Source organism: Dendropsophus ebraccatus, chromosome 2, assembly GCF_027789765.1.
Source record: "Dendropsophus ebraccatus isolate aDenEbr1 chromosome 2, aDenEbr1.pat, whole genome shotgun sequence".
In the NCBI taxonomy this organism is placed as follows: Eukaryota; Metazoa; Chordata; class Amphibia; order Anura; family Hylidae; genus Dendropsophus; species Dendropsophus ebraccatus.
In genome coordinates this window covers 142,867,973-142,894,574 of record NC_091455.1, presented here as the reverse complement: position 1 = coordinate 142,894,574, position 26,602 = coordinate 142,867,973, and the positions used below count along the sequence as shown (strand labels likewise).

Genomic DNA, 26,602 nt, shown 5'->3' with positions numbered 1-26,602 from the left:
TGCCCCCATACACTAATAATGCCCCCAGAGGTGCCCCAATATACTAATAATGCCCCCAGAGGTGCCCCCCATATACTAATAATGCCCCCAGAGGTGCCCCCATACAATAATAATGCCCCCAGAGGTGCCCCCATACAATAATAATGCCCCCAGAGGTGCCCCCATACAATAATAATGCCCCCAGAGGTGCCCCCATATACTAATAATGCCCCCAGACACTAATAATGCCCCCAGAGGTGCCCCCATACAATAATAATGCCCCCAGAGGTGCCCCCATATACTAATAATGCCCCCAGAGGTGCCCCCATACAATAATAATGGCCCCAGAGGTGCCCTCATATACTAATAATGCCCCCAGAGGTGCCCCCATACACTAATAATGCCCCCAAAGGTGCCCCCATATACTAATAATGCCCCCAGAGGTGCCCCCATATACTAATCATGCCCCCAGAGGTGCCCCCATATACTAATCATGCCCCCAGAGCTGCCCCCATACACTAATCATGCCCCCAGAGGTGCCCTCATATACTAATCATGCCCCCAGAGGTGCCCCCCATATACTAATAATGCCCCCAGAGGTGCCCTCATATACTAATCATGCCCCCAGAGGTGCCCCCCATATACTAATAATGCCCCCAGAGGTGCCCTCATACACTAATGCCCCCAGAGGTGCCCCCATACAATAATAATGCCCCCAGAGGTGCCCCTATATACTAATAATGCCCCCAGACACTAATAATGCCCCCAGAGGTGCCCCCCATGAGCTAATAATGCCCCCAGAGGTGCCCCTATATACTAATAATGGCCCCAGAGGTGCCCCCATACGCTAATAATGCCCCCAGAGGTGCCCCTAAAAAAACAAACATCCTACTCACCTAATCCGCGCTGTGCAGGCAGCAGCTCTTCCTCCTCCTCTTCTGGCTCCATCTTGCGAGCCGCAGGGACGGGACTTCCGGCAGGCGTGATGACGTCACATCATCACACCTGCCAGAGAGGTCACGTCCCGGCGTCCCATAGGCTGCTGGTATGAAGTGCCGGCAGCCTATGGGAAAGAATACAGGAGGAGGACGCTGACAGGTCCTGCTCCTGTATTCTGATCTCTTTAATGTTCCGCCCGCTCACAGTGCGGGCGGAACATCAAAGCGATCAGTGCATCCCGAGAAGCTGCGCGGCCGCAGCTTCTCGGGATGCTCAAAAACAGGTGGCAAGGGGGGCCGTGCGGGCCCCCCTAGCGTAGCGGACGGGGGGCGGCAGCCGGCGGGCCCCCCCCCCATGTCTCTTAGGGTCCGGGCCCCATACGGCAGTACCACTTGTACTGCCCTATCGGCGGCCCTGCTTATATGTATAGTGAAAAATTAGAATACCCAACAAATAAATGTGAAAGGTATAAACAACAAGCATATGCAAACAGGCAGGAGCAATGTTTAAGAAATTTATCACCCAAATTTCTGGGTGCTTTAGGAGACGTCAATGTCAGGATCCACTGAGCCTAATGTTTTGTGTCTCACATGGACACTTCCTCAGGGGTGAATAAGTCTCCATGTGAGACAGATTGCAAGGGACTTAGTGGGGATTATGAGGATTATTTTTGGAGTGCCGGTTATTTATATTTGACATAGCTTTTTGCCTTTTTTTATTATGTTTAGTTTGTATCAGTTGATAGTCATCATTATGGACAAATTTGTAATGATCAACACTGAACTAGCCCTAACAGACAGGCATTAGATATACAGAAAGTTTGTACTTTGCCGCCACCTGGTGGTTTATTGTGGGAAAAACAAAAAGTGTTATAAACACAATGTTAGTCAGCCATAAAATTAAAATCACTGAAAGGAAGATGTGGATAAAATTGTTTATCTTTGTACAGTAACAACTGTCATAGAAGAACATATACAACTGAAACTTCAATTCCTGAAGATGAGGATCTGGAAAACAGGAAAAACAAGTAATAAGAATCTGTAATAAGAGTCTTTTTGTGTTCAAGTAATAAGAATCTGAGCACATGGGCCAAACTTTGTTCAACAGATGACTGGGTGAGAACATTTCCAAAATGGCAGGTCTAGTAAGGTGTTCCCTGTTTGCAGTAGTTAGTACCTGTAAAAAGTGGTCACAGTTAGTAATCCAATGACACAGGCATAGATGCTGAAGGTCACCAAGCATGTAGGAAACAAATGATAGCCTTTTGGTTTGATCCAACGTAAAAGTTACCATAGCACAGATTGCTTAACCCCCCCCCCCCCCCCCCCCCCGCCACTGCAAAGTAAATTAACATTGCTGCTGCGACGTTATTTTACGATGCAGGATAACACAGACACAGAAGCTGCGTCTGTGTCATCTGCGGCAGGTCCCGGCCGGGGACTCGCCACAACTGTCAGCACTGGAGCCGCGCTCTGCCTGTGATCGCAGAGCCCTGATGGTTGGCTGAGGCTTCCAGTGTTCTGACTACGGAGGCTGGCGGGGAAGGGAGGTAAGGCTGGCATGCGCAAACTCTTGGGGGACCACCGCGAGCTCCACCACCTCCCCTGCTGCTGTTACAGGCTTCTAACAGCAGCAAGGGACAGAGAAGAGGGGGCAGAGCTAGGGACTTCAGCTTATGGCATTGTTATGATCCCCATAAGCTGAAGTCCAAAATGACCTGGGCATTGAAGCATCAGTGATCCATGGTCTTGAAAAAGGGTTAAAAAAGCAGCAATGGCTATGAAGAAAAGGTGTGAGAACACACAGTACATAGTAGCTTGCAGTGTGGGAACAAAGCAATCACAGTGTCCCTGTTGACCCCTGTCTACCACCCACTACATTGGGCACATGGGATTCAGAAAAGGACCATGTCGCAATGAAAGGCGGTGGGCCATGTCTGATGAATTACATTTTCTTTCACATCATAAAGACTATATCTGAGTTGTGTACCTGGGGGAGAGATGGCTTAACGATGTGACTAAGGGCCCTATTCCACCGGACGATTATCGTTCGCATAATCGTTAACGATTAACGATCTTAAACTACCTCTATTGCGAAAGACCTGAAAACGTTCACTCATTTCCATGGAACCATAATCGTTACTTATGATCTTAATTGCGATAGTTTTTTCTTCGCTATTGCGTTCGTATCTATTGCGAACGACAGAACAATGTCTTATTCAATGCGAACGTTTTGCGAACGAGCAACGATAAAAATAGGTCCAGGTCTTATAAAGCGATCAACGATTTCTCGTTCGGTCGTTAATCGTTAACTGCATTTCAACCGAATGATTATCGTTTAGATGCGAACGATTTAACGATAATCTGTACGATAATTGTCCGGTGGAATAGGGCCCTTAAGTAAGCTGGCAGAGGTCCAACTGCTGGGATCCCCACCAATTACAAAAATGGAGATTACTTGGTCCTTGGGAATAGAGTTGAGCTTGCATGCTGCCACTTTATTCACTCTTAATAGGACTGGCAATGAAAGGGGAGAACAGTGCTTGGCAGTCCACATTAATAAGTAATGGAGGACAAGAGACCACTGTTGTGGTGATTGCTGGGTGTCCCCCCGTGGGTCGAACCACACTTATCGGGTAACCACCTCATATCCTGTAGACAACTGTACATGTGATCATACAAATACTGTAAAGACAAGGTAAAAGGAAAGAACCAGGCACTTGCAGTATTACATCACAACATTGTTTATTATGTGACTTTGTACAATACAAACAAAAAAAAATACAGAATGCAGTATATGAATACAGCTAAATGCAAAATGTGATGTTCCTCTCCTTGTGAGGCCATGAATCCCATTTCTAGCAAAACATAAAATAGACTGCACAATAGGGTAGGAACAGAAAGTTTGTTATTTTTATCTAGAAATGACCTATAAATGCATCATTCCTGCTGCATTACCACAAAATATAGGGAAAAATTTAAAGAGGCAGAAAGTAAAAATAAAAAACAAAAATATATAAAGGTTTTACTCACTGACCCCTACCGCAAAGAAATAAGATATACTGTAAATCAGTAGGGCCCATACTCAGAAATTATATCTAAAGTAAATGTTATTACAAAAAGGAAGCAGTAAGTAGAGTCCCCTGGATAGAAGGTATTAAATGGAAAAGCATATATTTTAGGTACTCCCCCACTCGTTAGAGTTTGGTTCTTGGGGAAAGATAAAAGAAAAAGCCAACTGTGACCGTAAGCCTATAATTCCCACGTGTATCTTAAACAATGAAAGTGTCAAAAGAGAGGGAAAAGAAGGTAAATAACGAGAAACCGTATGCATGGAAATTCTTTATTACATGTGCGTGAGTTAGAAGATGCGACAAAAGGATGGCATTTATCTTCATTGTTAAGCCAGAGTCCTTGTATTGTGGAATATCCTGCTACCAGCCACCAGACCACGTGTATACAACAGTAAAATGCTTTTCTTGATTTTAAAATGAAGACATCAGTTAAAAAGAGAAAGAGGGAGGAGAGAGGGTGCAGTTACTTGCAGCTTATAGTTCTCCAAGTATGCAAAAAAAAAAAAAAAAAACTTAAACAATTCAAGGCAGTTTAATCTCCACTAAGATCAAGAATAATAATAATAATAAAAAAAAAGGTCATGCCGTTTAATCCAACATTAATGGATGCAACTGGTTTCAAAAGTGGCTGAAAGGCTCCAACAAACACTGATGTCTGTGCTGGCAAGTTGGCAACTTATACAGAGTATGGTGGTCAACAAATGTCTTAAAATATCTTCCCTTTCTTCTTATTTTTCTCCAGGGTCCTAGGAGAAGCAGAAGAAAATTACTAGGTGCACAAATAAAAACCAAGACAATGAACTGATTAAATGCAAGTTTAGTCCCCTGTCACAGTAGAGACATTAATTAACAGACTGCAGGCACAAGGACCAACTCTGCAGCCCAATTATTAATGTGGGGTGGTTGTCATGAGGTTAAAAATAGAAGTCCCATAAAAAAAAAAAAAACAAACCCACCTGATGTCATTGTCCGCTGGCTTCCGGGTATGACACACCTGACTCCTCCAGTTGCAACATTGCGGCCTCGGGTACGCAATGTTGCAGCTGAAGGACCTGCAGGAGGCTGGCACTTTCAGTAAGACCCAGGACTGGTGCTACGGGGCACAGGTAAGCATAGTTTATTACCTTCCTGCACTGTCATTTTTTTACGGGACTTCTCCTTCACACACATTTAACATAAAGAAGCTGTGCTGGGTAAATATGTAAAAAAAAAAAAAAAAAAGTTTTTTTTTTTTTTTTTTACTATGAAACAAAACACATCACACTGCATTTATTATGGGGGTTCAATGCTCAAATTACTGTCTACCTGGATCTGTGAACTGGCATATAAACTTTGAAGTGGCACCATTTTACCTTGTTCAGTTTGTTACTATGGTAACAATTTTTACACTGAAATCGTATATTCCCATTATAGCAACATCACTATGACAACATTTTCTTTGTGTTGTCACATAAAATGCTGCTGCCTTCCTTGGCTGTAATTACCCTGCATTTGGAAGGTTTGCATTCATTTGGGTCTATGCACCGGGCCAGACACCAGCACTGAGAGATAACTGGAAGCATTTCTTCATTGGGGTATGCGGTGGAATGGAGTATGTAACCTAAATTTTATTAAATTTAGGGTGCTCATTACCTGGAAGAATTCTGCTGTTCCAGTAGACGTTGCTGAGTTTCCCAGTTCACCTTCTCCTCCTCGAACTGACGCCTCTTCTCTTCCAACTCTTTGTGCTGGGCCTCAAGGTTCTTTTTCATCTGTTCGTGGCGTCGCTGGAGCTATAAGAACGTAACAGAACATCTCACTAACATATCTGAGCAATAATAGCCCTTTACAATATAGATTAACGTGTACCTATCGTTTAACCCTTTGAGGACCAGGCCCAAAATGACCCAGTGGACCGCGCAAATTTTGATCTTAGTGCTTTCGTTTTTCCCTCCTCCCCTTCTAAGAGCTCTAGCACTCTCAGTTTTCTATCTACAAGCCATGTAAGTGCTTGTTTTTTACAGGAATAGTTGTACTGTGTAATGGCGTCATTCATTTTACCATAACATGTATGATGGAATTCCAAATATATTATTTATGAAGATATAAATAGGTGAAATCGTAAGAAAGAATGCAATATGGTAACGTTTGGGGGGTTCCTGTGTCTACGTAATGCACTATATGGTAACAGCGACATGATACAATTATTCTATAGGTCAGCCCGAACACAACCATATGCAGGTTACACAGATTCTCTAATGTTATATATGTATTTTTTTATGAAATCCTTTTTTTTGGCAATTAAATATTAATAAAATGGGCCTATTGTGATGCTTATAACGGTTTTATTTTTTCACCTATGGGGCTGTATGGGGTGTCATTTTTTCCGCCATGATCTCTAGTTTTTATTAATACCATATTTGTGAAGATCGGACGTTTTGATCACTTTTTATTGATTTTTTTTAATATATAATGTAACATAAAATCGGTAATCTGCGCACTTTTTCCCCTCTTTTCGTGTACGCCGTTTACCGGTCGCAATGACGCTTGTTATATTTTAATAGATCGAACAATTACGCACGCTACGGTATATTATATGTTTATCTATTTATTCATTTTTATATGTTTTATTTATATAATGGGAAAGGGGGGTGATTTCAACTTTTATTGGGGGAGGGGCTTTGGGGTAGTGTGTTAGTGTTTTGAACTTTTTTTTTTTTACACTTTTGAAGTCCCTTTGGGGGACTTGTACATAGATTAGTCTGATTTCTACACTGATGAATGCTATGCCATAGGCATAGCATTGATCAGTGTTATCGGCGATCTGCTCATTGAGCCTGCCTGTGCAGGCTTAGAGTAGCAGATCGCCGATCGGACCGCCCGGAGGCAGGTAAGAGACCTCCGGCAGTCCGTTTTACCGATCGGGACCCCCGCAGTCACACTGCGGGGGTCCCGATCGGTAAGTGACAGGGGACTCCCCCTGTCACTTACACTTAAACGCCGCGGTCGCGCCGCGATCGCGGCGTTTAAGGGGTTAATGACACGCGGCAGCGCGATCGCTGCAGCGTGTCATTACCGGTGAGGTCCCGGCTGCTGATTGCAGCCGGCCCCCACCTGCTATGAAGCGCGCTCCGCTCCGGAGCGCGCTTCATAGCGGGAATAACACCCATGACGTAAGGTTACGTCATGGGTCGTCTGGGGACAGACTTCCATGACGTAACCCTACGTCCAGGGTCGTCTAGGGGTTAAAAAAAACTTTTGACATGTCATAGATCAGTTTTGATCGGTCCAGGTATGAGTGTTCAGACCCGTACTGATCAGAAGAATAAACCGGGAGAAGACATGTTGCAGCGTGTCCTCTCCCCACTCTGTGTTAGAGAAAAGAGGTGGGCAGCTGCATTTAAACCCTTCGTGGTGGTATAGGGGTGGGATCATCACCATCCCCCAGCCCCAACCTAGCCAAAAAATAAGGACTCATGTTGGTCTGTGAAAAAATGCAAGCGCTATGGCCTTTTAAACAAGAGGAGGGAAGAACGAGAGGCGAAAAACTAAAATAGGCTTACTCCTTAAAGGGTTAAAGAACGGTTAAACAGTAAGTAACAGTCTGCTTGTCTGTGGGGGGTATAAACCGTCCAAAGATGGACTATAAACCTATTCTATAAGGTCTAGGAGCAACTGACTTGTTGGCTGCAGGATAAGTGGAAGCCTTTCCCGCTACCATTGTGTGATGAGGCATGATAACTACAGTAGTAAAATCTAACATTCTGTTGGAAGTACATAAAAAATAGGAAGTATCAAGGTTCCTACTTCTGCTTCAGAATCCTTGAGCTTTTGAACTTTTTCCTTGACCTTCATCTCGAACACTTGTTCCATTTCCATCTCCATTTTCTTCATTTTTGCCACATGTTCCCTTCTCTCTTCTTCCATCTGAGCTAGAGGGCTCCTGGAATATATATACAAACCAGATTGTTCAAAGTAGCATAAACTAGGAATGGACAATGAAAGGATATAATGGGTTAAATAAAAACAAAGAAAATAGAGTGGTAAAAAGATGAGATGAATGAAATGATGGGTTACTGATGTCATTGCTACTACTGACACTTATATTTCTCCTTAGCTTAAATATCTTTCTAAATAGAAATGCTGCAAATCAGTCTAAGCCAGACACAGGAAAAAAAAGTAGTCTAATATAGATGACTCAATAGTAAATGTTATTCAAGGTTTTGAACATGCCCAATCTAAATCTAATCTAAATCTAAAAAGGAAACTGCATCTTCAGTAACAGTATAGGGGGCAGTAGAATCAGGAAAATGGTATTTCCAGTATCTGCTCACCTTGGTGCTATTTGTATTGTTAATAAGACACACGGACTAAACTGAAAATATGGGGGGGGGGGGTTTATCAGTGTATTTACACATCCCTCTCTCAATGCTGCAAGTACACATGATGTATACTGGCAAACTTAACATACACAATAGCAATTTGTGGCTTCTACAGAGATAAAGTCTGAAAGCACTGTAGAGTACGCTATTCTGTCCCAAATGTAAACTCATTTGGTACATGGTACACTGCAATATACATCTGAACCAACTTTGCCGGTGTTTCAATATATCTGTGCCGAATCTGGCAATTTTCTGACAAGCCAGTAGTCTTCTTGATCATTAATATTAGGAATAAATACTCTAAATATGCAGATGCTGCAGTCTTACTTGCTCTACAGCTTAATGTAAAGTATGAGTTAAAGGAGAAGGCCAGTGATTTTATAAAAAAAACAGCCGGCAGGGAGGAACATAATAAATAATCACTACTTACCTCCCCCTCCCCCCCTCCTATGTAGCGCTGTCTCACCACTCCAGGACTCCTGCCAGGCTCCAGGATCTCCCTTGGCTGCAACATCAGGACCCGGTTCATTGCCTGGTTGCTCAGCTAGTCAGTGACTGAGCCAGCACACCGCTGCAGTCACTCACTGGCTGAGCGGGCAATCCATCAGCAGAGCTTAGCCGAGCCGGGCATTCCAAATCAACCCCCCCCCCTCCCCAGAGTCATGACAACATCAGTACTCTAGGGAAAATGCCTTTCTGGCAAGGGTCCCGGAGCCTGTGACATGGTGCTTCGCAGGCACATGAAGAGGTAAGCAGTGATTGTTTATGTTTCTCCCTGACAAATTTTTTTAAATCAACTGACTTCTCCTTTAAAGAGTCATTTTGATTTTCTTTTTTTTAGGAAACTGAAAATGGATTTAAAAAAAAAAAAAAGGTGAAGCTTTTTTTTTTTTAAGTGGCCAAAACAAAACAGCCTTTTGATATGCCAGAGACACTCTGCGCTTTTCTTTCAGCTATGTGTGACTGAGTCAACACCATAGACCTACCTAGCCATCACAATCATATCACATGAAGCTGGGAAAATAGGCAAAGCGCACACTTCTCCTGATTTGTTGCAGTCTGAACACTCAGGCACCAATCGATAAAACTTTCGATGTGTGAATGTCAAAAGCTTTTTTTTTTTTTTTTGTGATGGGTTCACTTTAAAAGGGAAACTATCAACAGGTATGTGCACACAAACCTGCCGATATGTCCCTGTAGCCCCCTACCTCCTTTTCCAGCACTGCTCTTCTTTGTTCCACTGTTTGAGTAATTTAATTTCTACTTTTGGAAATATCTAAATGAGCTCCTCAGGTAAAACAAGGGGGGGCGTTCCTCAGCCCACCAGTGCAGCGCTCACTCCACCTGCCGCCTCCTACGATCATGCCTACCTATGCATATTTAAGCATGCATAAGCAGGCCTGTCTTTTTCATGCACACACAGGAATAGCAGCCCATCTCCATGCAGGGGCTGTTAAACACCAGCATGCCAAAAAAATGCATAGGTAGGCGTGACCGTAGGAGGGTGGCGAGCAGGCTGAACAGTGCACTGAGAGGCCAAGGAACACCCCCTAGTGCATCTAAGGAGCTCATTTACATATTTCCTTCAGATAAAACTACACGAAAAATGGCAAGACACATGAAGATAAGAAGATTGGTGCTGGAAAGATGAGGTAGAAGGGCTACAGGGAGATATCAGCAGCAGTTTCCCTTTAAATATAGCTTGATGCTTAAGGTCAAAACGGTGCATATGAAGACTGTACAGCACATAGAAGGCACACCTATGCATGGTGCCTTCATACGTAACGGTACATAGGTGAAAACAAACCAGGTAATTTCATCTAACAGTAAAAATTGCTATAATTGTGTATATACATTGTGTTTTACTGTATTTATTGTAAAATCCCATTGTCCCATTTATTTCTTTTTACCTATAACAGAACACTTACAAAAGGTTAAAACTAATTCACAAACAGAAGTATGTGATTTTGGAAAATTTTAAAAGACCACTTACATGCCTTCAACTGTTTCAAGTCTAAAAAAAAAACAAAAAAAAAACAAAAAAACACAACGACTTAGCATGCGTAAATTAAGCAAATCAAAATTAATCAATTAAAGAAAAGCTTTATCTGTGCATCTAGAGACAACAGATTGTGGAAAGAAAAGGCAAAGAAGCAAAATCCAGATTATAGATTAGACAAACAGCCAAACACAGCATAAATAGTGATTAATTTTAGATTTGGAAGGGAGAAGAGTGCATTGGTAATAGCGCACTCAGTACTCATGCATTAAAGTACAGAAACACTTAAGCATTCAGAAATTTATTATTAACTCTCTTAAAATGGTGAAGACTCAAAATACTATTTTTTCAAAAAAGTATCATTCTAATGCAAAGATATACAAGAAGTAGGAAGGTTCTCCTACACCTGGCCTTTTACCAACTATAACCATACATTCTGTTTGTGCTATCATATTTCCAAGATGGCAAATACTGTTTAAGGTAAATTCACATGGGTCAGAAAAAAACATGTCTGACGCCCCCCCCCCCCCCACACACACACACACAGCACCGCTCTTGTTCCCAGTTTAAGTGTGGTTTTGCAGCTCAGTTACATTGAAGTGAATGTAGCTGAATTTTAATACCACACACAGGGTTTGTTGTTGTTCTTTTCTAATCCTGGATAACCCCTTTAATGCAGGGCTCCAGATGGCGACCAAAATGGTCGCCAATGCGACTGATATCTTGCAAATGGCGACTGGCCCCGGCGGCAGCTGTCTCTTTAAGGACTTCAGCACGCTGCACCGAAGCACGTGGCGCCTCTGCGGCCGTCCGTCCAATGAATGACGGACGTGCTGGATGACTTGTGCGGGGACACGCTTCTCCAGTGACGTCATCCAGCACGTCCGTCATTCATTGGACGGACGGCCGCAGAGGCGCCACACTCCTCCAGCGACTCTCTCCCGCCTCTCCTCACCCGGCGGTTCTTCAAGTGCCCCAGCGGCACCAAGATTGTGGATAGTGTGTGTGAGTACAACCGGAGGGACAGCAGGGGTGGCGGCCGGCCACTAATCTGTGTGGGGGGACCGCAGCCTGGGCGGCTGATTGGTAGTGTCTATTGTGATGTCGGCCAGGTGCGGTAGCCAGTGCGTGTGGGGGGATATGTATAGACTGCACAGTACCACTTCCCTCAGTGTGTGTGTGTGTATATACACTGCACAGTACCACTTCCCTCAGTGTCAGTATGTATAGACTGCACAGTACCACTTCCCTCAGTGTCTGTATGTATAGACTGCACAGTACCACTTCCTTCAGTGTGTGTGTGTGTGTATATACACTGCACAGTACCACTTCCCTCAGTGTCAGTATGTATAGACTGCACAGTACCACTTCCCTCAGTCATGTCTGTATGTATAGACTGCACAGTACCACTTCCCTCAGTGTGTGTGTGTGTGTATATACACTGCACAGTACCACTTCCCTCAGTGTCAGTATGTATAGACTGCACAGTACCACTTCCCTCAGTCATGTCTGTATGTATAGACTGCACAGTACCACTTCCTTCAGTGTGTGTGTGTGTGTATATACACTGCACAGTACCACTTCCCTCAGTGTCAGTATGTATAGACTGCACAGTACCACTTCCCTCAGTCATGTCTGTATGTATAGACTGCACAGTACCACTTCCCTCAGTGTGTGTGTGTATGTATACACTGCACAGTACCACTTCCCTCAGTGTCTGTATGTATAGACTGCACAGTACCACTTCCCTCAGTGTCAGTATGTATAGATTGCACAGTACCACTTCCCTCAGTGTCTGTATGTATAGACTGCACAGTACCACTTCCCTCAGTGTCTGTATGTATACACTGCACAGTACCACTTCCCTCAGTCATGTCTGTATGTATACACTGCACAGTACCACTTCCCTCAGTGTCTGTATGTAGACTGCACAGTAGCACTTCCCTCAGTGTCTGTATGTATACACTGCACAGTACCACTTCCCTCCGTGTGTGTGTATGTATACACTGCACAGTACCACTTCCCTCAGTGTCTGTATATACACTGCACAGTACCACTTCCCTCAGTGTGTATGTATACACTGCACAGTACCACTTCCCTCAGTGTCAGTATGTATAGACTGCACAGTACCACTTCCCTCAGTGTGTACCGGCACACCGGCAGCAGGGGGTATATATTATATATATATATATATATATATATATATATATTATATATATATAGTAGATCATTGCCGGTAAGATGGCAGCTGGCTGAGGGAACACACCGGCAGCAGGGGGGGGGCCTGGGCTTTTATATTACTAATATAATGGACTTGTCCATGACAATTAGGTAATTATCCTTATTGTTATATACAGGCTACTGCAATTGGCTCAATGGCGAAACATAAAATTACAGATTTTTTCAAGGATGCTCATGCATCTTCCAGCCAGTCTACTATAATAGATCAGGATAATTCAGATGAAACGCTTTCATTAGTCAGTGAAAACGGCACATCAGATCAAGCAAGCAATTCCAGCAGTGCAACAAGAATTTCCGTCCACAGGAGCAGACATTTTAAGAGTGTGTGGCTTCAGGAATTTCCTTGGCTTAAATACAATAAAGAGAAAGGAGTGATGTACTGTGAGTTTTGTTCCAAGTCAGGTGATGTTGCTGGAAAGACAGATTTCATTAAAGGAACAGATCATTTCAAGAAAGAAACAATAAAAAAAACATGGAGATAGTCTGAAGCATAAAAATGCTCGTGACTGTATAATAGCTAGGAGTGCCCCAAAACAGACACCTTTAGCTCGTGCTGTAGCTCATGCTTGTGAAAAAACAGCTGAGAAAGATTTTAAAGAAATGAAGATTAAATTTAATGTGGCCTACATGATAGCACGTGAAGAGCTACCATTTACAAAGTATGCGGCTCAAATCTTACTTATGAAGAAAAATGAAATGGATATATCCAAGACATATGACAATGACACTGCATGTGCAGAGATTATTGGTTGCATTGCAGAGGAATTTAAAGCTCAAACATTAAATGAAGCTGCAAAGGCAACTTACATTTCAATCATAACAGACTGTGGAACTGATGTATCAGGAAGTGATAATGTGATAGTATACTGCAGGTATATTTTGTCAGGTGTCCCTGTGAACCGTCTGCTAGGATTAGGTGCACTTCAGCATAGCCATGCTCGGGGAATACTAGAAAGTATTGGAGATATTTTTAGTGCAGACCACAGTGATCCATATTGGTGGCACCATAAGCTCAGTGCTTTTGGTGCAGATGGAGCTAGTGTCAATATGGGTGCATCAGGTGGTATAGGTGCTCTAATGAGAAAAGAGATAGGAGAGCATATATTCTCATTTCACTGCTTACTGCATCGTTTGGAACTGGCCATGTTAAATACACAAAAATGTCTACCTATGGTCCAAAAAGTATATGATCTTCTGCATCTTGTCTGGAAGACTTATCACTTTAGTCCCAAAAGTAAACGGGAGTTGAGAGCCATTGGTGCAGAGTTAGGCTGTAAAATCCGCTGTCCCTCAGCAGTAAAGACTCAGCGCTGGCTACCTCATATCTTCCGGGCACTCTCTGTTTTCCTGTCGTTTGATCAAGAAACTGGGCAAGGGCAGTACACAGCTGTGCACCATCATATGGAACATCTTTGTGTATCCTCAAAAAATAGTGACATTTCAGGAAGAGCCAAGCACATTGTGCAGCAAATGGAGAACCTGATGTTTGTTGCATTTTGTCATTTCCCCCATGACCTTTTTGGGGAGATCTCAAAGTTAAGTCTGACTCTCCAGAAGAACTCTCTCATCCTTCCCCAAGCAGTTGCTGCTATTAAAACGTGTATGATGACAGTTAAAAACGTTAAAGAAGGCCCACTGAGAAATGGCAAACTGCAAGAGTTTTATAAAAAAAATTAATGTAGAGGAAATGCAGACTGGCACACAGAGAGCAAGTCAAATGGCTAAAAGACGCAAGACGAGTCATACCAGGTGTATTGCTTTTCAGAATATCCAGCTAAAAGATTTTGATGCACAGGAGGAGTTTATGAAAAACCTAAATGACCACATTAGAAGAACAGTGGAAGTAACAGTGGGTGAACTGGAACGAAGATTTGAAGTAATGCTAAGTAGTGAGAAGGAGGGTAGAACAGGCTGTCCAGACATCATCCAGTGTTTCTCTGTCTTTTGTCATGATTCCTGGCCTGATGATCTTGTTACATATGGAGAGGAGGAGATTGACACATTAACAAAATGGTATAAAACCATTTTGTTAAAAAATGGCTGTGAAGTGGAAGCAATCCAAGCAGAATGGAGGCAATTGAAATTTTTAGTTAAAGGGCAGTTTGCTGACCTTTCTTACAGCAGTTTGTGGGAAACGGTCATCTCAAAGGAGCCATACTGTACTGACTTTAGGAATGTTTTACATTTAATTCACATTATGTTAATACTTCCTATATCAGCTGCACAATGCGAAAGGGGTTTTTCTGCCCAAAACAGAATCAAGTCACAAGTCCGGATTTCTCTTCATATTTCAACACTGGAGGACTTAATTCGCATAAGCTCAGAAGGCCCTTCCCTTGAACTGTTCAATCCTGAGCCCTCTGTGAAGCGCTGGTTCAACTCAAAGAGGAAGAGAAGGCCACAATATAAAGGATGGCCAGGGGGCACTTACATACTGGCAGTCAGTGACACTGACTCAGAACCTGACTTGTAGACCACCTCACACATTCTAGTGGACTGTATATTGTTGTCAAGTTGCAAGCTTTTAAGTTCAAGTTCAGAAGAGTAAGCCTCATTAAAAGGCTAGCCAAGTGAAGCTGAAGTACTGAGTCAGACTGTATATGGTTGTCAAGTTGCAAGTTTCCATGTTGAACGTTTTCAAACTAAGAAAAGAGAGAATCTAAAGGGGGATGCTGCCTTGGCCTCTGCACACAGTAAGTCCCATTTAACATAACATTAATTTTACATGTTTTAAAATGTTGGCGACCAAATATTCTATTTGGCGCCTAAATTTTTCAGGTTAGGAGCCAATGGCTCCTAGGTAAATTTTTTAGTCTGGAGCCCTGTTAATGACATTTGGTGCTTCAAATAGCTGAAAACTAAATTTTTAAAGACTGAGTGTAGTAGTACATGGATGCACCCCACAATGACACCAGTAATGGTCTAAGATTGCAGGCTGCACCCTTCATGACTGCTATTGGAACATATGCCTGACTGAAAAACTATGCAGTTTTCAAAAAGCATGAAATAAATATTGGAATTAGTTTAGGAGCTGGACAGAAACAGTCTTTTTATGCATACTTTAAATCATCCTTTGTCACTGGTTATTTAGCACCAACATACCCCACAGCTCTGTAAATAGAAAATTGATAACTCTAATTCACCCCTTTCTTTCCTAATCTAGTACACGCTTACCCTAGGGCAATGTCCAATTGCATCAGTATGGATAAAGACGTTTCACTATTGGTTTAACCCCTTAACGACATCGGGCGTACCCATACGCCCCCGTTGCCTGGGCTTTAACGCAAACGGGCGTATGGGTACGCCCGATGTTTCCCCGATCGCTGCGTGTTCACACACAGCGGTCGGGGAAGATGGCCTGCTATAATGTATAGCAGGCCATCTTAGCTTCACGGCACGGGGGGTGGTTAACACCCCCCGTGCTTACGATCGCCGCTATAGGCTGATCAATTCAGATCAGCCAATAGCGGCGATCGGAACCTTTCCGGGTCATCGGTGACCCGATGACCCGGAAAAAAATGGCGGTCGGTGCTGTCCGAGGACGGCACCGACCGCCATTACTGTAAAAAGTAATGTTGATCGCCGTGCCACCGGCCCGATCGCCGTGAACGGCCGGCCGGCCGTTCACGGCGATCGGGCCGGTGGCACGGCGATCAGAGTCCAGCAAAATAGTAAATACCTGCCCTGGACCCCTCAGCTAGGTAGCCGAGGGGTCCAGAGCAGGTATTTGTACATTACTCACCTGTCCCGGGCTCCTGATCGGCGTCTTCCGGGTTCGCGGCGTCCTCCGTCATTCCGTTCGGTCTTCGGGTCTTTCCGGCGGTCCTCGTCGTCTTCTTTCGGCTATTTTCGGCTCCAGCCTCGTCATTTTCCGGATTTTGCGCTCTGCTGCCCCCTAGCGGCTGATATGTGTAATACACTTATCAGCAGCTACAGGGATATTCAGAATATAAAAAAAAATTTTTTTTTTTTCCCAAATTTTTTTTTTTCTATTTTCCGCACCCTATCGCCGCTGAGTGTTGATCAGCATCGCACGAAAGTGCGCTGCTAATCAGCAACTCCTCCTTTTTGGCGTAGGGTGTTTTTTTTCTATATTCTACTGCCACGGTCTGCTTATAAGTGCCGCACATAAGTGCGGCATTTATCAGCAACTCCTTTGTTGGCGTAGGTTTTTTTTTATACTTACTGTAAAAAAAACACGTAAAAAACACTACATTACACCACACTACATTGAATAAAGTTTGACACTACACCACTACATACCCCATATACCAATCCCCGTATAAAGATGGCCCCCAGGGTGTTTTCGGTGTCAGAGGGATACGTTATTATTGCCTCCGACACCGAAACAGCCAGTGAGGATGAATGGGGGGGATCCTTCTTTCCTCCATTCATCCTCATCATCCTCATCATCCAGTGACGTGTCTGGGGGGTAGCGTAGCGTACGCTGCCCCCCAGACACGTCTTTTCCGCCAGTACCGTCCCAATAAGAGATCACGGTATGGTGTGAAATTCTACAAACTCTGTGAGAGTACCTCAGGGTACACTTACAGATTTCGGGTACGTGCAAACTGCGGAATGGCGAAGGATAACCCTTTGTGCATTCCGCAGCTGGCACCCGCCGGCGGACTGATGCGGGCGCATGTCTCTATCCGTGTCATAGACTCCATTCTATGCACGGGCGGAATCCGTCGTCCATCCAAAGAATGAACACGTTGGACGGAGAGCGGAATCCGCCCGTGCATAGAATGGAGTCTATGACACGTGTGGAGACGTGCGCCCGCATCAGTCCGCCGGCGGGTGCCAGCTGTGGAATGCAAGAAGGGTTATCTGTCGCGATTCCGCAGTGTGCATGTACCCTTAGAGTGTATGAAGGAAGGGACACCCGAATCCAGCCCCCAGATGCCCCCGCCCCCCCCATCCTCGGAGTTAATGGGGAGATCGTCCGGGAACTGATCTTCCCACTGCTGGATAAAGGTCACCACCTGTACAGGGATAACTTTTATACCAGCACCCCCTCTTCCGGTCCCTCGCTGCCCTGTAGCTTGCGGCACGATCCGTAAATATCAGAAGTAGTAATAGCGCCCTAATATTTAGCAGCCATGGAGCGGACCCAGCACTTCTGGATATGAAGGACCCCGTATCGCACCAGGACAACATTCTCCAGGTGACGTCCCCCACACTAGAGAACAGGAGACCCCAGAAGAAGTGCAGAGTGTGGGGTAACAGGGGGATCAGGAAGGACACCATTTTCCAGTGTGACACCTGTCCTGATCCCCCCGGCCTCTGCATACTGGATCGCTCCAAGGCGCACCACACGTCATTGGGGTTCTACATTATCTAAATTCTGTCCCTTATTCCTATTTCAGGGGTCACGTTGATCCAGGGATTATTCTGATCGCCATTATGGAGTCAGGAAGGAATTTTTCCCCTGTGATGAGGCTACTGTCGTCTGCCTCACGAGGGTTTTTTGCCTTTCTCTGGATCAACACAGGTTGAATTTGATGGACACCTGTCATTTCCAACCTTATAAACTAATAATTGGCCTAATACCCCCAAATAAATTAATAATTGTCCCTTTTCCCCAGCTAAATAGGTATGGCCGCCATTCCCATTAGAGGATGCCATGATGCAATTACAAAGCCTCTGTGCAGCCAGGACAGTAGAAACCCCCCACAAGTGACCCCATTCTGGAAACTACACCCCATATGGAATCTAACAAGGGGGTCAGCGGGGATATGGCCCCCTGGTGACGGCCACATTTGGGACGTGAAAATGAAAAAAATTGTATTTTTTATTTTCTCGGCACATGTTCTACGTAAGTGCCCGTCACCAGTGGGGTCCATATGCTCACTGCACCCCTTGTTAGATTCCTTATGGGGTGTAGTTTCCAGAATGGGGTCACTTGTCGGGGGTTTCTACTGACCTGGCAGCACAGGAGCTTTGTAATTGCGACATGGCCTCCATCCTCCATTCCAGCCTCTAAATGGCGCTCTGTCCCTTTGGTGGCTTGCCCTGTGCCCATATGGCACATTATGCCCACATGTGGGGTATTTTCGTACTCAGGGGACACTACCCTACACGTTTTGTGTTCATTTTCTTTTTTAACCCCTTGTGGAAATGGAAAAAAATCAAGGCTAGACCAACATTTAGTGTAATTTTTGTAAAATTTTTACTCTAAATTATTAATCTTGTCATGTTTTTTCATTTTCACAAGGGGTTAAAAGATAAAAAAAAACATTTAATGTGTAGAGCAATTTCCCCTGAGTACGGAAATACCCCACATGTGGACATAAAGCGCCATGCGGGTGCAGGGTAAGCCTCCGAAGGGACGGAGCGCCATTTGGTTTTTGAAGGCTGGATTTGGATGGAATGGATTTCGAGGGGCCATGTTGCATTCAAAAGGCCCCTGTGTTGCCAAGACAGTTGAAACCCCCCACAAGTGACCCCATTATGGAAACTGCACCCCTCAAGGAATGTAACAAGGGGTGTAGTGAGCATATGGACCCCACTGGTGACGGACACAAATGTGGAACAATGTGGCGTGAAAATGAAATATTACATTTTTTACACTATAATGTTGGTCTAGCCTTGAATTTATCATTTTCACAAGGGGTTAAAAGAGGAGAAAAAAAACAAAATGTGTAGCGCAATTTCCCCCGAGTCCGTAAATACCCCACATGTGGACATAAAGCGCCATGCGGGTGCAGGGTAAGCCTCCGAAGGGAAGGAGCGCCATTTGGTTTTTGAAGGCTGGATTTGGATGGAATGGATTTCGAGGGGCCATGTTGCATTCAAAAGGCCCCTGTGTTGCCAAGACAGTTGAAACCCCCCACAAGTGACCCCATTATGGAAACTGCACCCCTCAAGGAATGTAACAAGGGGTGTAGTGAGCATATGGACCCCACTGGTGACGGGCACAAATGTGGAACAATGTGGCGTGAAAATGAAATATTACATTTTTTACACTATAATGTTGGTTTAGCCTTGAATTTATCATTTTCACAAGGGGTTAAAAGAGAAAAAAACACACAATATGTGTAGAGCAATTTCCCCCGAGTCCGTAAATACCCCACATGTGGACATAAAGCGCCATGTGGGTGCAGGGCAAGCCTCCGAAGGGAAGGAGCGCCATTTGGATTTTGGAGGTTGGATTTGGCTAGAATGGATGATGAACGCCATGTCGCATTTACAGAGCCCTCGTGCTGCCAAAACACTGGAAACCCCCCACAAGTGACCCCATTCTGGAAACTGCACCCCTCAGGGAATCTAACAAGGGGTGCAGTGAGGATATGGACCCCTTGATGACGGACACATTTGTGCCATGAAAGTGAAAAAATGAAATTTTTCCCTTTCACGTCACATTGTTCCACATTTGTGCCCGTCACCAGTGGGGTCCATATGCTTACTGCACCCCTTGTTAGATTCCTTGAGGGGTGTAGTTTCCAGAATGGAATCACTTGTGGGGGGTTTCCAGTGTCTTGGCAGCACGAGGGCTCTGTAAATGCGACATGGCCCTTGAAATCCTTTTCAGTGAAATCCAGCTTCCAAAAGCCAATTGGCGCTCCTTCCCTTTGGAGGCTCGTCCTGCGCCCCCTTGGCACTTTATTGCCACATGTGGGGTATTTCTGTACTCGGGAGAAACTGCGCTACACATTTTTTGTCTTTTTTTGCCTCTTATCCCTTTAAGAAAATGAAAAATTGAAGGCTAGAACAACGTTTTAGTGTAAAAAATAATTTTTTCTTTTTTCACGCCATATTGTTCGGAAAATCTGTGAAGCACCTGTGGGGTCCAGATGCTCACCGCACCCCTTGTTACATTCCTTGAGGGGTGTAGTTTTCTAAATGGTGTCCCTTTAGGGGTGTTTTTTAGGTTTTGGCACCCCAGAGCCTCTGCCAACCTGAAGTGGTACAGTCAGAAATGACCAAATATAACGGAGGCATTGAAATTCACTAGGCGCTCCCTTATATCTGAGGCTTGTGGTTGCGTCAAATAGCGCAATAGGGTCACATATGGGGTATTTCTATAAACTGCAGAAACGGGGCAATAATTATTGGGGTGCATTTCTCTGGTAATAGGTTTATAATTATGAAAAATATTGGATTACAATAAAATCTCTGCACAGAAAATTAAAATTTTCAAATTCCTTACACACTTCGCTTTTATTTCTGTGACTCCCCTAAAGGGTTAAAACACTTTCTGGATGTGCTTTTGCAGAGTTTGGGGGGTGCAGTTTCTGAAATGGGGTGCTTTGTGGGGCTTTCTAACATACAGGCCCCTCAAATACACTTTAAACCTGAACAGGTCCCTAAAAATATCTGATTTTGAAATTTTACTGAAAATTTGGAAATTTGCTGCTAATGTTTTAAGCTTCCTATCGTCTAAAAAAAATGAAAGATAGTTTAATAAATGCCGCCAACATAAAGTAGACATGTTGCTAATGCTATTTAATATATAATTTATGTGGTATAACCACTTTCTGTATACGCAAAAAAGTTTCAAAGTTGGAAAAATGCATTTTTTCACATTTTTTCACATTATTTGGGTTTTTTTCATAAAGATTTGTTATGAGTATCGACTCCAATTTACCAGAAATGTAAAGTACAATGTGTCACGAGAAAACAATCTCAGAATCAGCCGGATAAGTAAAAGCATCCCGAAGGTATTAATGACTAAAGTGACACTGGTCATATTCATAAAATTTGTCTCTGTCATTAAGGCCATTTCAGGCTCTGTCCTTAAGGGGTTAAAATCATAACTGATGAGAAGTGAAGGAGTTTGGGGTAATGATAATCATGACATGGAAGAAACATTAACCACAATCAAACTACTGTTTAATGGGTAAATATAAAAAAATATATGTATACATATATTATGTATTGCAGACAGAATCCAGTGACACCAGCTAACGTCCAGACAAGCTGTGCAATCAATACATGAACGGTCATGCTATCCAGGCTAAAACCCAGTGCCACCTCACCTGCTTGATCACAAATGTACTGATTTCACGTTTTCACAGGGCAGAGTATCCACAAATCTGTTATTCACACTAATATAACTGGATGCATATTATAGGTATGCAAAGCAGCTTTTTTACATTTTTGCTGGCTTTTCCTCATCAAGTAGAATAAGGACTGAACAATAACTTTACTTCTAAATAAAGCATATGTAGGCATATGAGTACTTCGCTATATTTTAACGCAGAACTACTATCCCAAAAAGTAAAACTGTGTAAAATAACTATACAGCTTACATCAATGTATAGAGAGTACATTTCAATGAAGGATCTGGTCATAGATTCCTTTATTTTCATATGAATTCATAGAGAACAAACACTACATTCCTTTTAGTGGTCCTTCTTTAAAGCGTTGTTGAAAGAAGTGTAAACATTATTATCATTATTATTAACACATTATTCATATATTCAACTGCTAGCCAACACCCCAGATGATGACTGTCCAAAGTAATGAAAATCATATTTCTCAATATACAGTACGGCTTCTGTAATGCAAGACAGCAATCAAACCCTTTGGAGATTCCAAAACTACGTACAATTGGTTAGAAACTAATATTTGGTCCAACACCAGTTAATTATGACACCAAAGCTCACAGCCCACTTTGTGCCATTGGACTGTAACAGCGGTTAGCATTCATAATACCACAAAAATGGTTGTTGTGTTTGGACAACTTGCATCACATTGTATTTTCCTCTATCAGCAGGTGGTTAAAAAGACTTCAGACAATTTAGACAACAAAATAGGACAGCGCAAGGCTTGAGAACATGTCCCATCCTCCATTACACATACAATCCACTGATTTGCGAGGGCACAGCGTAATACTTAGCTTCCCCCTGTGGTAGTGCTACAGAGACACTGAACAATTACTGCAGAACACTGCTCATAGTCACCAGCAGGAGAGCACTTCATTAGCAGTTTATAGCTGATGGGCTCTCTTAACAAGTAGAAATTAGCAAAAGACTTAAGCCTAAACACAATATCACAAGTTATGGATAACTCTTCCAATACACAAAATTCAGTGTGGTGTATAGTGACTAACATGAAGTGACTAACACTAAAGAGTACTCTTTCTTAAGTTACTACCATAAGCAGCACCTAAAGCAGGAGCTAAAACAAAGATAGCAAAACTTGGATTTAAAATATGGAAGGGCTATATTGTATAACCAATGAGAGACAAAATGTAATAAGTACAGTGAAGTAAGCTATCCTATACATTACACAAGATAAACAAATTGACATTTTAAGTGCTGGCAATAAAATTGCTTCAAGGCAGAAGGCACTAGACTGACTACTTTGCTAACCGAGGAAATTTGTCTACACTGGACCACTAGGGGTCACCATATGCATAGGATCCACCATCTTACCACTCCCTCTACTGCTTCCTGAACTCTAATCGGCCTCAAATTAAATTAAAACCAGATCCTATACTACAAAGAAAGTCAACCATTCAAGCCTGTGCTGCACATTCCTGATCTCACACATCAGATCTACCAATACACATTCCTTTAGCGTGTGCGTGTGGGACATCAAAAATAAGACAACCAAGTCTGTATAAGGAGTCAAGGAGATCTTCAGACATTACAGCTTGTAGCTTTTAAAAGATCAACACCTATGACTGGCACAAACCTTGGCTCTCTAGCGGTTACAAAACTACAGCTCCCATCATGATGGGAATTGTAGTTTTGCAACAGCTGGACGGCCAAATGTTCCCTACCCCTGATCTACAATAAAATGGATGCTGTTTTCCCAGATGAAATCTAGCAGGCACCACAATGACTTCCTCCCTCACTAATGTCTCAACTACATTTCCCAGCATGCCTAAGTTCATTGTCTGTCTATAGATCATTCTCACAAGCATTATGATATTGTGTATATGCTCACATTTACATCAGTGGTCTGTGTGGGTCCTCAGTTGCCAAGAAGAGACGAGTGGGGAGAGTATTATGAAGCCATACATACAGTTCTGAAGGCTTTGCGATTGGCCGGCTTACAAGGAAATACTTCATAGGAATAGCCGAACTTGTAAGTGTCGGCTGAAGGTTTACTATAACTAAAATGAATGTACTTTTAACAGCAAAAATCTTGCATGGCACCAAATTTTATAGACTAGTTATAAGCTTGTAAACCTTTTGGGTAAACAAAAAAAGACAAGTCACAGTGACAAACCTGAAAAAAAAAAATCTTATCTGTACATTGCTGAAGACATTATATTTCTGTGTAAAAATGGCACATAGTACATGTAACTATGGTAAATGTAATGAGGCACAATTGTGGAGGTGACACAAGGAAGATGGTTGTGATATGTCAGACAAATGACAGAATGGAGATGGAAAAGGGAATGGAATGATAAGAAATGAAGAGATGTTAACTGGAAGAAAATAGCCAGAGATGTGATCATGCGTCACGCACTTACTTTGTTAGCTGTCCTTTGTTTTTGTTGTTATCCACACCATTGTAAGTCACAGCTGCTAGTTTTCTGCTTCTGTAGTTCTCATAATGTACATTATTGGTAACATCCTTCAGATCCTGCATGTGAGTTCTAAAACCAGATAATATAGAAACATTCATTAGTTTTAGGCTAGGTTCACATTGGCGATATTCTCTCCTCCACAGCTTCGTTTAGCTGTTCTGTTTTTAAAGAACATAAACAGAATCCCCAACATTCATTTCTATGCTCTGTTTGCATGTATTCCGTCAGTGTTCCGTTTTTGTTTGTTTTTTTAATGGAAAAAAAATCCTGCATGCACTTCTTGACACGTTTTATAAAACATTGCCAGTTTTAAGGATTTCTACTTACTAAATATAAACAATAAGTTTGTAAGTTTCATGTCTGACAAATGAACAAAAACCTTTTAGTGAAAAGTAACTTAATACTTGGTGGTTACAATACATCAAGATGTGCAACAAGTTTCTGGTTGCAAATTTAAGTGGTTCCAGGAACACCAATGTAAAGAACCGCTAAAATAAACCTGTTTAACACTGTACTTACCACAAAACACCCCGGCCACCTGGTGAACTACATAATATCAGTCCAAGGTCCTGAACCAACATTCAACATATATCCATATATCCTTGGCTTGTTTTAAAACTGCTTAACTTCATTGGTGGATAGCATGTTTATTATGTTATATCTTAGCACAATATAAAGCTAGGTTCCCACACAGTATTTTTGCTCAGTATTTTTTTTTATAATTTTGACTTCGTTCACTAATATAATTTAACAGCCCTATTCTGCATTTCTTGTGGTTCTAAACAGCCTGAACATCACAAAAATGCATCTGTCAGAATGATTTTATTGATTCCTGAGAGGTTTGTTTTCTACACTCTATGCTGCTATCCATTAGATGGAAAGGTCTATGCACTCCTATTACCAAAGATCACATTATAAACAGAGAAACCAGGTCTGGTGACAAACCTGGTGACAGAACATAATGACGTATTTGACGCCTTAAGCTGCTTCGCAAAAGAGGGCTGGTAATCATGCAGCCCAAATAATCGCATGCAGCCTTTTGCTTTAATCAGCTGTCCGAACGTCCGAATGACCAGAGGCGTTTGCCGTTTGTGAGGTGCCCACTGGCCTTATTACACAGGGCAATACTGACCTTTGTAATAAGGCCATAATAGATACTAATGAACCATAACTCTAAATAGCTTTTACTGAAATAGTATTATTTATCCTGCCTTTTGCTATAGTTCTATAGTTCATCAGATTGGCCTTTGTTATTCTTTTCCCTATAATTGTTATGGAACAGTCCCTGTGAGCACCAGATAGAAACTACAGTAAATGGTTTACCTTATCAACATGTTCCGCAGTATAGTAAAGTCACAGTGTTCGCTGTTTTCAACTGTAAAAAGAAAAGAAAGAAAGAATTTAAAAACAGAAAATTAAATAATTCTGCTATAAACACCCAATATTAATGCTTCAAATCCGCTGGGAAAAAAAAAAGAAACTCATTTCTATCTTTGGTTTTACAGGATGTTTATACATAGTTGTATAAAAGATACAAAAACAAGCAATGTAAGCGCGCCTGTTATACTGCATGTTTACAAGGGAAAAGGACAATGAAGCCTACTAATCAGACAGAGACAGGCATGGCATGGGTCAGAAATCATCCTTGTACCACCAGAGATGCATATTCTACTGAAAGGGTCATTTGTACTACTGAATACAATTAAGGCTTGTATGTCCTGTACTGAAGGTGACTCCTGCAAACACAAATGTAATGCTTCACTATACAACCAAAGAACAGAAATAATAAAAATAAAATACTTATATAATTTGATGGTACCTGATATATACAGTCAGATGTACTTTGGGGCTGCGTTCCCACTATGTATATTTCAGTCAGTATTGCAACCAAAAACAGGAGTGGATTAAAAACACAGATAGGATCTGTTCACACAATGTTGAAATTGAGTGGATGGCCGCTATATAACAGTAAATAACTGCCATTATTTCAATATAACAGCCGTTGTTCTAAAATAACAGCAAATATTTACCATTAAATGGCGGCCATCCACTCAATTTCAACATTGTGTGAACAGATCCTTTCTGTGTTTTTAATCCACTCCTGGTTTTGGTTGCAATACTGACTAAAATATACTGACTGAAATATACATATACTGACTGAAATATACGTAGTGTGAATGCAGCCTTAGACTGTAGAAAAATGTTTTTACTGGCCAGTACTATCGTAAGAGTCAATAAGGCTATTGTAAGCTCCTGAATAGCTGCAAGCAGGAATACTTCCTCTTTCACCCTTCCATGATAGCTTGACACCTGAAAGCAGAGTCCCAAGCAGGGTCAGGCATGGAGGGAGGGAGGTTAGGTGGTGTAACAACCTGCTGCACTTCAGAAGCTTGGGAAATCCTATTTGTACTATAGAATAAAAGCATTTTGTAGGTTTCATGAAAGGTACTATGTGTCTGCTTGACCTAACATTGTCAGCAGTTTAGAATGTAAATTCCAGATGACAAATTCCCTCTCAAGCT

The 26,602-nt window shown here is 42.6% G+C and overlaps 1 protein-coding gene across 4 annotated transcripts in view; it reads right to left on the bottom strand.

Annotated features, from left to right (window-relative positions):
- Positions 1–3,645: 3,645 nt before the first annotated feature.
- Positions 3,646–26,602, bottom strand: part of SEPTIN7 (septin 7) — an 87,039-nt gene continuing 64,082 nt past the window's right edge. For 3 of the 4 annotated variants that reach the window (XM_069958417.1, XM_069958419.1, XM_069958420.1), the window contains 6 exons: positions 25,404–25,455; positions 24,024–24,149; positions 10,346–10,366; positions 7,778–7,913; positions 5,624–5,763; positions 3,646–4,737 (listed from right to left, as the gene is read on the bottom strand). In XM_069958417.1, the coding sequence (XP_069814518.1) occupies positions 4,698–4,737; positions 5,624–5,763; positions 7,778–7,913; positions 10,346–10,366; positions 24,024–24,149; positions 25,404–25,455 (515 nt within the window). In that variant the 3' untranslated portion in view covers positions 3,646–4,697. The remainder of the gene's footprint in view (positions 4,738–5,623; positions 5,764–7,777; positions 7,914–10,345; positions 10,367–24,023; positions 24,150–25,403; positions 25,456–26,602) is intronic. The other variant, XM_069958418.1, reaches the window with a different exon arrangement.